At 32.0% G+C, this 15,045-nt stretch overlaps 1 protein-coding gene across 24 annotated transcripts in view; it reads right to left on the bottom strand.

The window, feature by feature from the left end:
• The window catches only part of LOC134695033 (tensin-3-like), a 189,584-nt gene that overhangs the window by 112,472 nt on the left and 62,067 nt on the right, over window positions 1-15,045 (bottom strand). For 3 of the 24 annotated variants that reach the window (XM_063556177.1, XM_063556190.1, XM_063556206.1), the window contains exon 1: window positions 9,937-11,591. The exons of 3 other annotated variants lie outside the window; for them this stretch is intronic. In XM_063556177.1, the coding sequence (XP_063412247.1) occupies window positions 9,937-11,514 (1,578 nt within the window). In that variant the 5' untranslated portion in view covers window positions 11,515-11,591. Of the gene's footprint in view, window positions 1-9,936; window positions 11,599-15,045 lie in introns of those variants that run through there. 18 more of the 24 variants (XM_063556179.1, XM_063556178.1, XM_063556181.1 and 15 more) reach the window with 13 other exon arrangements.

The raw sequence follows: 15,045 nt of genomic DNA, 5'->3' as shown, positions 1-15,045 counted from the left end.
AATTAACCGGTCAAGTGTATTGGACACACTTTAAGACCAGCTGTATGTTAGTAACAGAAAAATTTATCTGTTGACCACTAGAGTTTGTTGGTCACTTACTAATTGTTTTCTTATTTTGATAACATTATTTATTTAATAAATCTAAATACAAACATCAGTAGTTGTTATCAGATTAAAATTTTAAACTAACTTTAATTTCATTAGGTATATTTGGCGGCAAAAGCCATGTGACTTAAATATATGATAGCTGCCACTGAATATTCAATAGCAACTTAATTATTTTACAAATGTAACTTTAATTGAACAGTTTTTGAAATTTGTAATATAATATTTTAGAAGCTTGTTTGATTTAGCAAAGCAATTATTTTGACAAGAGATTATTAGCTACCCTGCTGAGCACAATGCAATGACTTTTAAATGGAGTCAAGATAAATCATAAATTCCAGAATTTTTTAACATAGTTTACAATGAGAGTTATCTTTCTTTGCAAAAAAAATAATGCTCTTTTTCTTCATGTGTCTATTAAATATATATATATTTTATAACAATGAGTAGTTAAAGTAAACCACCTGTCTAATTTAAAGATTTGCCAAGAATGAAAAGTGTTGACATGTTTAATCGATCCATATATCATATTTAAAACAGTACATTCATATACTTATAATCTATCCTTTATATATTATTACATAATTATATATATCAACAGCCAAAAAAATCAAATCTTAAGTCACTCATTGATATTTAATAGAGACGAGTCTATTAAAATCTTAATCACTGCACATATTTTGTGCAATTATAATCTTAAATTTCAATAGCAAAACTAAAATAACCCTCTTCAATGTCTGTTCTAGAAGTCTTGTCTCGTCAATGTCAAAAGAAAATTCCAAAAATCATTTACAAACCTCTCTATTTTGTTATGTATATTCAATTCCATGGCAATGAATAAATTTATTTATAAAAAGATGAATGCTGATCAAGAAATTTCAAAAAGAAAATTCCAAAAATCATTTAAAAACCTCTCAATATTTTTTTATATATATATTCAATTCCAAAGTAACGAATAAATCTGTTCATAAAAAGATGAATGCATGTTTTTTAGGAATGGAATTTGCACAGATCTTGCACCTTTACAGCTATTTTGGTGCAAGCATCTGTTTTTTATCTCCATCATTGTTATAAATACAATTCTTGGCAGGCACTTAAATTACTTTGTGAATCATAAACCTAAAAATAAAATTCTTACTTTAGTTTATAATTAATTAGCTAAAGTATTAGTTTACTAACGAGCTGCTTTCAGACTAATGAACTCTCTTCAGATTAAAAAACAAAGTGTAATTATGTATTCAACTTTTGAACTAGTGTGGAGATGTTGACCACCATTATTCAGAAACAAATTATGATAAAATTGAAAATGGAAATGGGGAATGTGTCAAAGAGACAACAACCCGACCATAGAACAGACAACAGCAGAAGCTAGGTCACCAACAGGTCTTCAATGTAGCGAGAAATTCCGGCACCCAGAGGCGTCCTTCAGCCTGGCCCCTAAACAAATATATACTAGTTCAGTGATAATGAACAGATGATATCCTCTATTTGTAAAATAAATTGAGCAACTTTAAACTAGCAATTTTCTAATAAGAAGATGTGGTATGATTTCTAAAACTAAAGACAACGTAACCAACAAGAGACCAGATGATGTACATGTATGCAACTTACGGTCACTGTTTAGCCTTCAAATATGAGCAAAACCCATGTACAGCATAGTCACAAGCTATCAAAGGTCCTGGCATGATGAATTTCACACAATTGAAATGAGAAAACAAGCGGCCTTATCTATATTCAAAGAATAAACGAAAAATGAATTTCCCTTTAGTTTAGGACCAGAATTATCATCACAGGCTTCCAAGTATCATCTTAATTACCACTATCAGCGCAAAAATACAAGAAGATAATATTTGGCCTTATAATTATGCAAGAGGAAATGCATAAAAATAAACTCTAAAATCTAAAGTACTATCAAATTTCTTTACAAAATGTTTGTATGAAAATTAAAACTTATACAAGTTGCAAGTTTAAGAGTGTCGACTTCAGTTTACATGCCATCACCTTGTATTCTGCCAGGTGTCTTGTTGCGTAAAATTTCTCATTAATTTACTAATTACTTAAGATCCTTATAAATCGTGGCTAAAAATAGATTGCACATTTTTACTAAACAACTGATGTTTTATCTTATACAATGACTATGTAATTAAAATAGGCTGAAATTGATGAGTGGAACAATAATGCACTTGTATCTTAAATTCCTGCTTGATGAATCAAGAATGGGAGGGGAGGCAACTCTAACTCATTTTCATTAAGAAAGGACATCACAAATCAAGTAAAATGAAAATCACTTTGTTGCATCAAGGCTTAACTCACTGAAGGCACCAGTATAAAAAAAAAAAATATAGAGATGAGGCTTGATATCAAACAATAAGATATAAAATGGAAAATGGAAATGGGAAATGTGTCAAAGAGACAACAACCCGACCAAAGGGCAGACAACAGCCGAATTCCACCAATAGGTCTTCAATGCAGGAAGAGACTCTTGCACTCGTGAGAATCTTTTTTTAAAGTGGGGACTACAGATATAGGTTAAATAAAAGGACACTGTTTCCTCATTTTATACTCAAGATTTTTTTAATTTTCAAATCCAGCAATTTTTCTGCAGTTTTGGCAAATATGGACTATGCTACCTATCAAGGCCAAAAACATTGCTTTGAAGGTCCAAAAAAATAACTTTCAATCCAAGTCAAAATGTGTTAAGAGATAACATTTATAGGTCAAAGAATGGCCTTCAACACAGAGCCTTGGCTAATTTTTTTTTATCTTTATTCAATAACCAAAACTACCAGTGACAGCCATCAAGGTTTATATAATCTTATGGAAACTTCCCAGTAAACAAATCATTATCAATTAAGATGAGCAAACATGTACTCTTCTCTGTAATCACTAATCTAATGAGGAAAAACAATACCTAAGTGCAGAAAGGCCAATGTAATTAACATATTACATTTCAAACACTTTTTATAAACTTTTATTTGCAGGTATTCTATGTCAATATATATCCTCACTCTATACAATTTCAAGCATAAAAACTTGTTTGAAAAAGTTTATATTGACTCACTGTTTTGAAATGTACTATTTTGGTTATCAAATAATGACAACCAATTTGTTACCCAGGAGGAAGAAAAAATATGTGACTTTTTGTTCAATTACTGGTATATAATTTATTTGTTACATCATCATGTACTTTTTGGTGAAATCTTTTTAATTAATGACTATGATACAGCTGCTGTTTTCATAAAAAATAATCTTATGATTGTAAGTTTGCATGTTCAAATTGAAATAAAATTGAGGATGGAAATGGGGAATGTGTCAAAGAGACTTTACAACCCGACCATAGAACAGACAACAGCAGAAGGTCACCAACAGGTCTTCAATGCAGGGAGCAATTTCCGCTCCCAAAGACATCCTTCAGTCTTAATATGTCCATTTGTAACAATTATTTTCTTGTCAGAAAAAATGTTTGTATTATTTTTTACAACTTTCTCATGTTAAGATATCAGTAATGTTACTTTTTTGTAATTTATGAATGCTTATTAGTTTCAATTCAGAAATTAATATCAGAAATGTTTACGTTAAGATTACAATATTCAGAATTCATTTTTTACGAATTTCTCTGATGGATATTGAGGTGTTGACTTGCTCTGAGTCAAACATTATATAACACTATTTTTAAGATAATTTGATCTGTTTTCGACATATCATTTATTTCTGACTCGGCTCTATGCATGACTTCCTGTGATTTTAGTATTTAAGATGACTATACAAACTGTTTTATTACAATCATATTCCTATCATTTGTAATCCAAGATTGATGTTTTAATGGCATTCTTATTTTTTTCAGAACAAGCACTGTTATGTAAACATGGAAATGTGACACTTCTATCTCATTCATTAAAAGAAAACTGATAACATTTGTAAAATAAATTGCTCAAGTTTGAATATATAAATATGCATAGAAAATTATTATCTAAACGTGTTATTCACAATTTTTGTTTTATATATTATATCATGAAAAAAATCAGATGATGTCCCCATTTGCTCACAACTTTATAATGGGGCATAACTCTCTTACAGTAAAAGTGATGTCACTTATAATGGGGCATAACTCTCTTACAGTAAAAGTGATGTCACCTAAATTTGGACTTGATATATTAGCATTGTATAAAAATTTCATAATATGTGGTTGAGGCAAACTAATGGAAAAGAATGGAATTCATTTTTGGGGTGTTATGGACAGAAGTTAGACAAGAGAAAAACTTAATTGCCCCTCGGGTGACAGCAGGATCTCAGGGGTATAAAAACTTTTCTGTGACGTCACATCCAGAAAATCTGAAACATCACTATCAACATTTAAGACTTGATTCATCTAAAGTTGAGTCAATGATTATGTATACATCTTCGTATTGTCTTTGATATTTTGGGAATTGGACTATTTGCATATAATATTTGAATACAGAGTGTCAGATCTAGAGGAGGGTCGGGGGTTGGGACCATCCCTTTTTTGACAATCAATGCATTTGAATGTGGACATAACCCCTGTCAAAATGCAAACATGGTTGACCATCGCTAACCTTTAATAACCATGTTCAAACTATGGTATGATATTTTGAAAACCATGGTCAACTATGGTTTTCCACTATTGTGACCATGCTCTAATCAACTGTGGTTGACCATGATTAATTTGACAACCATATTTTACTGCCTTTGTGACCATGGTCAATTTGACAACCATGGTTTACTGCCTAAGGGTTAAATATCTTTATAGATTATCAAATTATTAAAACATGTTCTTCAGTAAAGTAAATAAAGAACCAGTCATTCTTTAAAAAAGTTTCTGCAAGGTAACTTAATTAGTTATAAAAGAATAATGACATCACCCAAAACATAAAGATGGTAAAGTTTTCCACTGTTCCTCACAGGATATAAAATACAAATAAAGTTTTTGAAACAATTTTACTACTAAGTGCAAAAATATTACTGAAACATAAAATTTGATAAATGTCTTCAATAGAATGTCAAGATGCTCAGAGTTTGGCATACATTTAGAACAATCAAAATGTTTATCTTTATTTTATGTAACTTATCAAAGATAGAGCACCCTGGTTTAACGATAACTTTGATTGGGGGAACTGATTACGTGTAAACCAAGAGGATGATATAAACACATCCATGTTGATACCTTGTTTTTGAAAATTAATTGATAGATCAAGTTTGGGGAGTCAGGCTTAAATCTAAACCATTTCTAAACAGAGGTATAGGGAAATAAAACAAAAAGATAAAAGAAAATACAAAACTGCACAGCCAAAGGGTAAATCCAATTAACAGGGCCAATCCTTTTGTCAGAAAAATTAGGTTTATTATTTCAGGAAACACACACTGCAACATTACTATAAGAGGGTCCCTCTTATGGCAGTCAGTGCCCCCTTTTTCCTACTCCTTTCTAGATTTGCCACTTATTGCAGGTGATAAAAAGCAAGGAAAAATGTCTTTATTTTTTTTATCAATCAGCAATATGACTAGGCTGTTTTCATATTAAGACATCTACTATACATAATGTGTACATGTTGAGTTAGGTTAACCTCAAGGATTATAACAGAGATTTATGACTGTGGTTAACTCATTTTCCTATTAATTTTCGTGAACTAGATGTGTTTACCAGGTGCCTATGCAACCTATATAATAAAGTTATATTACATAAAATAATTATATGTTATAAATCTATAGTTGCTGCACAGTTTTATGGCTCTTCAAACAGTATGTTCTGTTAACCTAACTAGAGGCTCCTAGGGTACCATAGCCTCTGGAGCTAGCCTTAATATTCAACCACTTAAAACAGAGAGGATTTTAAATGTCTTAATGTCCTCAATTTTTTGCTAAACAAAATTCTGTGTGTTTGAAAATAAGATGTGGCAGTTGCGGATCAAGGGGATGGTTCTTGGGGTTGGAACACCCCTTTTTTTTTGGACGATCAATGCATTTGAATGGGGACATATAGTTGGAACCCCCCCCTTTTTAAAATGGCTGAATCCGCCCCTGTGTGGTATGATTGCCCATTAGACAACGCTTACCATCAGAGTCATAATGACATAGAAGTTAAAATTAGTTGTCCTACTTTGTAAAAGACAACTCAAACCTTAACATAATTTCCAAAAAAAAAATTGATTTGATCAATAATTTAATCGTAATATAAAAAAGAAGGTGTGGTATGATTGCCAATGAGACAACTACAAATAATTATAAGTCTACATTGCAAAACAATTACAGTCAAGTAATTCAGTAACATTTCTACAAACAGGTTGGGAAATGTTAAATAATTCTTAAAGCAGACTCTAATCTTCAACCTGATACTGAAGGAAAAGTGTGGTTACAAATCAATTAAAAATCACTTGAAAATACTTCACTTCAGAAGACAGTACTTCTAGAAATTAAGGATTTAACAGCAATATTTTGAATTAAGTATATACATGTATATACTATTTAAGTTTTTGAAAAATTGAGGATTGAAACGGGGAATGTGTTTAGGAGACAACAGCTAAAGGCCACAAATGGGTCATCAATACAAGGAGAACATTCTGCCAAGAAGGTGTGCTACTCATCAGATGGCCCCTAAACAAAAGCAAATAAATAAATCATTTAGATGGTATTTATAATATCCTTGTACTAAAAAAAGTCGTAATTAATTATTCCCTCTTTTTCCTTGTTTATGTCAACAATATTTCAAACACACAATGTAAGGGATATATAATAATGATTGCAAGTATAATTAGAGGCTCTAAAGAGCCTGTGTCGCTCACCTTAAATTGGTCTATGTGCATATTAAACAAAGGACACAAATGGATTCATGACAAAATTGTATTTTGGTGATGGTGATGTGTTTGAAGTTCTTACTTTACTGAACGATTTTGCTTCTTACAATTATATCTATCATGAACTTTGCCCATTAGTAACAGAGAACTATATTTGGTAAAAATTTACATAAATTTACCAAATTAATGAAAATTGTTAAAAATTGACTATAAAGGGCAATAACTCCTTAAGGGGTCAATTGACCATTTAGGTCATGTTGACTTATTTGTAGATCTTACTTTGCTGAACATTATTGCTGTTTACAGTTTATCGCTATCTATAATAGTATTCAAGATAACCAAAAACGGCAAAATTTCTTTAAAAATTACCAATTGGAGGGCAGCAACCTAACAACCAGTTGTCCAATTCATCTGAAAAATTCAGGGCAGATAGATATTGACTTGATTAACAATTTAACTTCTTGTCAGATTTGCTCTAGATGCTTTGGTTTCATAGTTATAAGCAAAAAACTGCATTTTACCCCTATTTTCTATTTTTAGCCGTGGCGGCCATCTTGGTTGAATGGCCAGGTCATCGGACACATTTTTCAAACTAGATACCCCAAAATGATTGTGGCCTAGTAGTTTCAGTGGAGATTTTGTAAAAGATTACTTAGATTTATGAAAAATGGTTAAAGATTGACTATAAAGGGCAACAACTCCTAAAGGGGTCAACTGACCATTTTGGTCATGTTGACTTATTTGTAGATCTAACTTTGCTGAACATTATTGCTGTTTACAATTTATCTCTATCTATAATAATATTCAAGATAATAACCAAAAACAGCAAAATTTCCTCAAAATTACCAATTCAGGGGCAGCAACCCAACAACCGATTGACCGATTCATCTGAAAATTTCAGGGCAGATAGTTCTTGACCTGATAAACATTTTTATCCCATGTCAGATTTCCTCAAAATGCTTTGGTTTTTGAGTTATAAGCCAAAAACTGCATTTTACCCCTATGTTCTATTTTTAGTGTTGGCGGCCATCTTGGTTGGTTGACCAGGTCACGCCACACATTTTTTAAACTAGATACCCCAAAGATGATTGTGGCCAAGTTTGGATTAATTTGGCCAAGTAGTTTCAGAGGAGAAGATTTTTGTAAAAGATTACTTTAATTTACGAAAAATGGTTAAAAATTTACTATAAAGGGCAATAACTCCTAAACGGGTCCACTGACCATTTTGGTCATGTTGACTTATTTGTAGATCTTACTTTGCTGAACATTATTGCTGTTTACAGTTTATCTCTATCTATAATAATATTCAAGATAATAACCAAAAACAGCAAAATTTCCTCAAAATTACCAATTCAGGGGCAGCAACCCAACAACCGATTGACCGATTCATCTGAAAATTTTAGGGCAGATAGATCTTGACCTGATAAACATTTTTATCCCATGTCAGATTTCCTCAAAATGCTTTGGTTTTTGAGTTATAAGCCAAAAACTGCATTTTACCCCTTTGTTCTATTTTTAGCCGTGGCGGCCATCTTGGTTGGTTGACCAGGTCACGCCACACATTTTTTAAACTAGATACCCCAAAGATGATTGTGGCCAAGTCTGGATTAATTTGGCCAAGTAGTTTCAGAGGAGAAGATTTTTGTAAAAGATTACTTTAATTAACGAAAAATGGTTAAAAATTGACTATAAAGGGCAATAACTCCTAAACGGGTCAAATGACCATTTTGGTCATGTTGACTTATTTGTAGATCTTACTTTGCTGAACATTATTGCTGTTTACAGTTTATCTCTAACTATAATAATATTCAAGATAATAACCAAAAACAGCAAAATTTCTTCAAAATTACCAATTCAGGGGCAGCAACCCAACAACCGATTGACCAATTCATCTGAAAATTTCAGGGCAGATAGATCTTGACCTGATAAACATTTTTACCCCATGTCAGATTTGCTCTAAATGCTTTGGTTTTTGAGTTATAAGCCAAAAACTGCATTTTACCCCTATGTTCTATTTTTAGCCGTGGCGGCCATCTTGGTTGGTTGACCGGGTCACGCCACACATTTTTTAAACTAGATACCCCAATGATGATTGTGGCCAAGTTTGGTTTGATTTGGCCCAGTAGTTTCAGAGGAGAAGATTTTTGTAAAAGTTAACGACGACTGACGGCGACGACGGACGACGACGACGGACGACGGACGCCAAGTGATGAGAAAAGCTCACTTGGCCCTTCGGGCCAGGTGAGCTAAAAATGTATTATTGTTTTGAGCTTATTAGCAAATATGAATGAATTATCCACTTGAAATGTTTAAATTATTGAATAATAGCTGCAAAATCATCAACTAATTGCATTGCATATATTTAAAAGTTAGGAATTTAAGGGGGTATAGGGTACAAGTATCCAGCCATTTCTATGATACCAGAACAAATTGTATTATTGTTTTGAGGTTATTAGTATATTATGCCTGAATTATCCACTTAAAATTTTCAAAATACTAAATAATATAATATGCAAGCAGACTCCCAACTCTCATCAACTAATTAGGTATTGCATACATTTCAATCTCTTTAATTTAAGGGGGAATAAGGTAAAAGTATCATGCAATTTATATGATACAAGAATAACTTGTTTTATCAGTATTGAGGTTTATATTAGCAAATACAATATTGCCATATTGAGAATTATCCACTTCAATATTTCAAAATACATGTACTCAATAATATAGTATCATCAACTAATGGCATTTCATTTATTCAAATCTCTGGAATTTAAGGGGGATACACACTTACACAAGTATAATGCAGTTCATATGATACTAGAACAAATTGTATTGCCATTTTGAGGTAATTGGCAAATATGCCTATATTATCCACTTAAAATTTTCAAATATTGAATTACATAATTGCCAACAGACAGCATGGAAATTTGCATACATCTAAATCTATGGAATTTAAGGGGGGATAGATTTACAAGTATCATGCATTCTATATAATATCAGAACCTGTAATGAGTTAACTTACATGTGGAGAAGACATTGGTGTCACATCTTGATAACCATTAGAATGCCGAGAATATTTCCTATCTTCAAATTTGTCAGAAACACTTGTAATACCATTAAGTTGACTGGATCCCTGCAGAGAACTGTCACCTCTCTTGGTAGGTTTTGTTGTATTACTTTGTACTTCATTAAGGTCCTGCTGAGGATATCTTTTTCTTATGTTCTGTATAAAATCTAAGTATTTATCCTCCTTATAAAGAGGATCTGAGAATGTTTGTGAAATTCTTGGAGATGGTCCCTCTGAACTGGGTCTTGTGAATTGGTCTTCAGTAGTCAATAAACGATCGTAGTCTGTGGAAATAGTAGGTTTTTGGTCCCAAGATTTCACAGTATTATCTGAGCCATATTCCTTCCTTTGTTTTGGTGTACTATAAATTGACGGAGAAAAAATTAACTTTGAATTGACAGAAATTTCCCTCGGAGAAGAAATTGGTTCTGACGATACACAATAGGGTACACTGTAATTCCTCATTAAATTTCTATGTATCGGAATATTAAGGGGAGGCAACTTTGGCTTATCATGTGACACATTTGTAGGAATAGATTGTTGCGATGATTTTGTAGATGAAACCGGAACACTATATGGGATATTGTAATTCCTTTTTAAAGTCCTTGGTCCAACAGTGGCGTATGAATTAGCTGCTGCGGCAGTGGCCGTTGAAGTTTTAGTTCTATGTGGCAATGTAACGCTTGGATACATTTCATATTTTCTATTTAGAATTGGTTTTCCAACATGATGTACAAACTGGTCCCTTGGATAAAATTCTAATCTTCTTGAACATGACGGATGGGATTGTCCAGGAGAAACTGGCGGTGTTTTCTTGTTAATTGTTTGGTAAAATGGTCCATTTTCATCTAAAGCACAAGTACCTTGATGAAATAACTTAAATGGTTGTGAGCTATTCAACTGCTCTAAATTGTCCCAATAATAATCCTCATGTTGCCCAGCATCATTGCCCACAATATTTTCATGTTGCCTAAAATCATTGCCCACAATATTCTCATGTTGCCTAAAATCATTGCCCAAAATATTGTCTTTCTCATGTTGCCTAGAATCATGATGCATTATGTTGTTAGTGTCAAAAGAAAATCCATGTTCACTTCCATCCGTTACATCAGGACTCCAGGTCACATGACGAAGTGGATGACCTTGACCTTTGTAAGGGTCATAGACATGTTTTCTTGCTTGTGATCCTCTATATGAATCAACACTAGAATCTGATCCCGCTGACCATGACCTTGTGTAGGTAGCTTTTCCGTTTACTGCCTTTTGTGACGAATCTTTCCGCTGAGAAGAGTCATAATTGTCGTAGTCGGCTTGGTTGGTTAAATATTCGTCCATGTTTCTTTCACTATCTTTTACCCTTCTTGCGTCAAACTCATCACTCTTATCATCATGGTCTTCGAAAGTTTGGGGATTTTCTCGTTTTGAGAAAATCTTCCAACGAAAAGATCCCTTCTTTTTTCTTGGTTTCTCATCAGTGCTTCCTTGACTTGACTGGCCTCCTTTTGGAGGTTTCGTAGATACAAATTTCAGCATGGTTACAGCAACATCAATTAGTTACATAACAAAAATCTCCCTCAAAACATTATTTTCTGGAAAGTAGCCATATTTGTATGAAATAAAACACTCATGTGACTTTGATCACATTGCAGCAGATGTCAGTCCAAGAAAGAAGGGTGCCATCTCAAAATACCTGCACTGCACAACAATTACAGGAAAAACTGATCAAACTAAGATATTTTTTCACACTGGATATCGATGATTTTTTCTGCCTGATTATATTTTAAGGTAAAATACTTGACAGGAGAAGAATATAAATGAAAGTTGGCAAATATTCAATTTTAGAGTTTTGCAGTTAACGAGAGGGAAATTACACTTATCTATCAGATGATGAACTTAGCAAATGCCAAGAATAGTCAAAGGAAAGCCTCCAATTGTTAAAGCTAGAAGCAAGCACGTTTTTCTCTCTCAATGTAAACAGAAGTCGCACCAGCTCTTCAAAGGTTTACTTTTTAATGTTAATCTATTGATTAAATTAGCTATTGGATGCACAGTTAATTATACAGAGATAACCAAAGCGATTGTTCATTAATTATACTCAGTCTATCTCAGGGAAGGTTTAAATAAGTAAATCCTTCAAATTCCTGTAACACTATATATCTTAATTATATTTTGCATGTGTTGGCGCTCATATTCTCTTTCACTTAAATGATTCAAAATAGTCAAGTATTTCGGTGCTTAAAGAGTAATTTTCGTTTCAATTTTTTTAAGATACAATGTTTAAATATTTCTTTTTAATTGAAAATTAGCTGCACTCAAATTTCCTCAATGTAGTCTCCAGTCTATTGATCTCATTATTTGTTAAAACTTGTAATCACTAGAATCAATGTTTAATCATTAAACAATGTCTAATCATTAAAATCAATGATAGGTTAAAGTCAGCAAAATTCATCAATCATCTGCAATGGAATTTCATCAAATTGAAATATCTACATCAGAGTCTGATCGAAAACATAAAAAAAAACCATGCAATACTTAAACTTGTCAATACTTATAAACATATACTGTCAGAAACTATTCAAATAATTCAATTACCAAAATTACTCAAAACTTTCTGGTCAATATCATTTACCAGTATCAGAATGAAATCGTGATCACAAATAGTAGCATAAATCAATCACGTTTGACTGATTCAAGATCCATTAATAAAAATATTCTATCACTGGTGTAGAGAATTCACTGATTAATCCATACAGATATATCCAACATGAATTATCGATTAAAATATCAATGATTAATCAAAAACAATCAATCCATTAAACAGTATCAAACAAAATCACTGATTAATCACAATCCATAAAGCAATATCAAACATAAATCTCTGATTAATTGATTCTGATACAGAAATATCAAAAATAAATCACTGATTTATCACAATCCATAAAGCAATATCAAACATAAATCTCTGATTAATCGATCCTCATACAGAAATATCAATTAAAACAATCACTGATTAATCAAGAGTTATAACTATTAATGTCAATGTATCACACTACTAAATCAAAAATACTATAAATTTCACACAAAATACATCCATCAGACTATAATCAGTGTGTCATAATTAGGCCATATTTCTATCTAGGTTTTTATCTCATTTGAAACCCATATATCCCTAGGTGATGATTTACATATAATTCTAATTGACATCAAAGAGGAAGGTTTTCTACAAGGTCACAATTTCTTCTTGAATTTTTTTCCATTAATGTCATTAATCACTTATGCATGTACCATAAAGTTCCACTTTTTCTTCTGCAAATTTATCAAAATATTATATTTTCGCATGAAACCTTTTTTTGTCTATTTCGTTGGTTAAGTTTTATCAATGTATATGAATACTTTGAAATTTCATCAATCTTTCAATTTTACATTTTATTGCACAGTTTTATCTTGGTGTTTGTCAGTCAGAGGTAACACAATATGACAACCAATTAAAATAATTCAAATACTCAAATTTTCTGCAAATTCTTAAATTTCAGTAAATTGGAGATCCAAAAGCACTTTGATTTATTCTCAAGTCCTGACCTCGAATTCAAAGATCCTTTTTTATGCTTATAAATCCTTGATTCAAAATTGCCTAAATATTCCTATAGCAATTTTGTAACTGTGTTTTGTTGCTGTATATCATACAATCCAAATACAGCCTATTCCCAGTTGTGACGCTCATAAAACTATAAACACCATGTACTTGAAACTTGACAATTCTACATTTGGTTCTTGCCTAGGGTAGACAGACAGTCATCAATTTTTAAGCTCTTTTTTTTGGTATGCTACTTCTCCTCTCTTAATTTCAATACAGATTTAAAATATTCAAAGCTATATGGTTCTTTGTCAAGTTTCTTTTTCTTTTACTCCTTTCTTCCTTCCTGTACTCAGTAGAACAAATACTACTACACTAATGATTGAGGCTAATGACAGTAAAATTGTAAATCACTAACTATGGAATGATGATACCTCTCAGCCTCTGTCCAGTTAATTACAGTTTTTGTACGTTTTCTGCACCTTTCTTTATTCTACCAGAAGCACTAACACTTCTAACATCCAATAAATTCTGTCATAAACTGTTACCTCTTCAACAAAACTTCAGCTCATTTCGACCATGTGAAATACCTACGAGGTTTATCTTAAATTTAGACTTTAGGTTCATACAGAATAAACCAAAACTTTGCTGGAAATCAGAGAAAGATCTCAATCATAAGTTCTATCCAAAACAATGGTATTGTCATCAAAGGAATATATACCGGTAAGCATGTACCTAGACCAGCAAGAAAACTTCTAAATGATCACTGGTTCTTCAATTATATGTTGTTTTCATTGTTCATTCATCATAACAAAGCCCTCAGGTCACTTAATCAGTTATAAAAAGATAGAGTTGTTTATCTAGTATGAAAGTCTTCAAACAAACTTGAAGCTACTATGCCTTCCTTTTACTCAGGTTATCGAAATAGTATTTTAAGCAACGTAGAAAGAGTAAAATAGTCCACACAAAGTTCTGCAGTGCCAACTTATTATCCTTCTAAATTCAGAGTGCCTTTAGAAAAATAATGAACTACTATTAGTTATCCCATAAATAGTCTGTGCTCCTTCAGTCACACTATATCTGTAAGTTAATGTATTTTAAGCAAAGTTCAAAATAATTTGTATGCTGTCCAGTTTAAAGCCTCAAGCCTTTCAATAGGTCCTTTTTGCTTGATAGACTTCATTCAACTGCCCGCCAATATCCTGTGTACTATAAATCCATATCAATATAGTGTTTATCACGTTTTCCAAAAATAGTGATATTTTTTTTTCATTCAAAAATACAAATGCGTCTGTGATTTAAATATTTCAGTTGTCAATCTATCTCCGTCAATGACAAGTTCCTGTATATAAAGTACATATTTAACTTCTCGCCCAATTTGTTCAAATTGTAGATTTTATTATTTCAAATCTGTCAAAACTACTCCAATTGCTCTATATACATGTAGTAAAATGGACACTTACAAAACTATTAAGGTGTAAAAACCTAAT

The sequence above is a fragment of the Mytilus trossulus genome, chromosome 13, assembly GCF_036588685.1.
Source record: "Mytilus trossulus isolate FHL-02 chromosome 13, PNRI_Mtr1.1.1.hap1, whole genome shotgun sequence".
Taxonomy (NCBI): domain Eukaryota; kingdom Metazoa; phylum Mollusca; class Bivalvia; order Mytilida; family Mytilidae; genus Mytilus; species Mytilus trossulus.
Note: the sequence above shows the minus strand (reverse complement) of the source record. Positions and strands in the feature narration are given on the sequence as shown.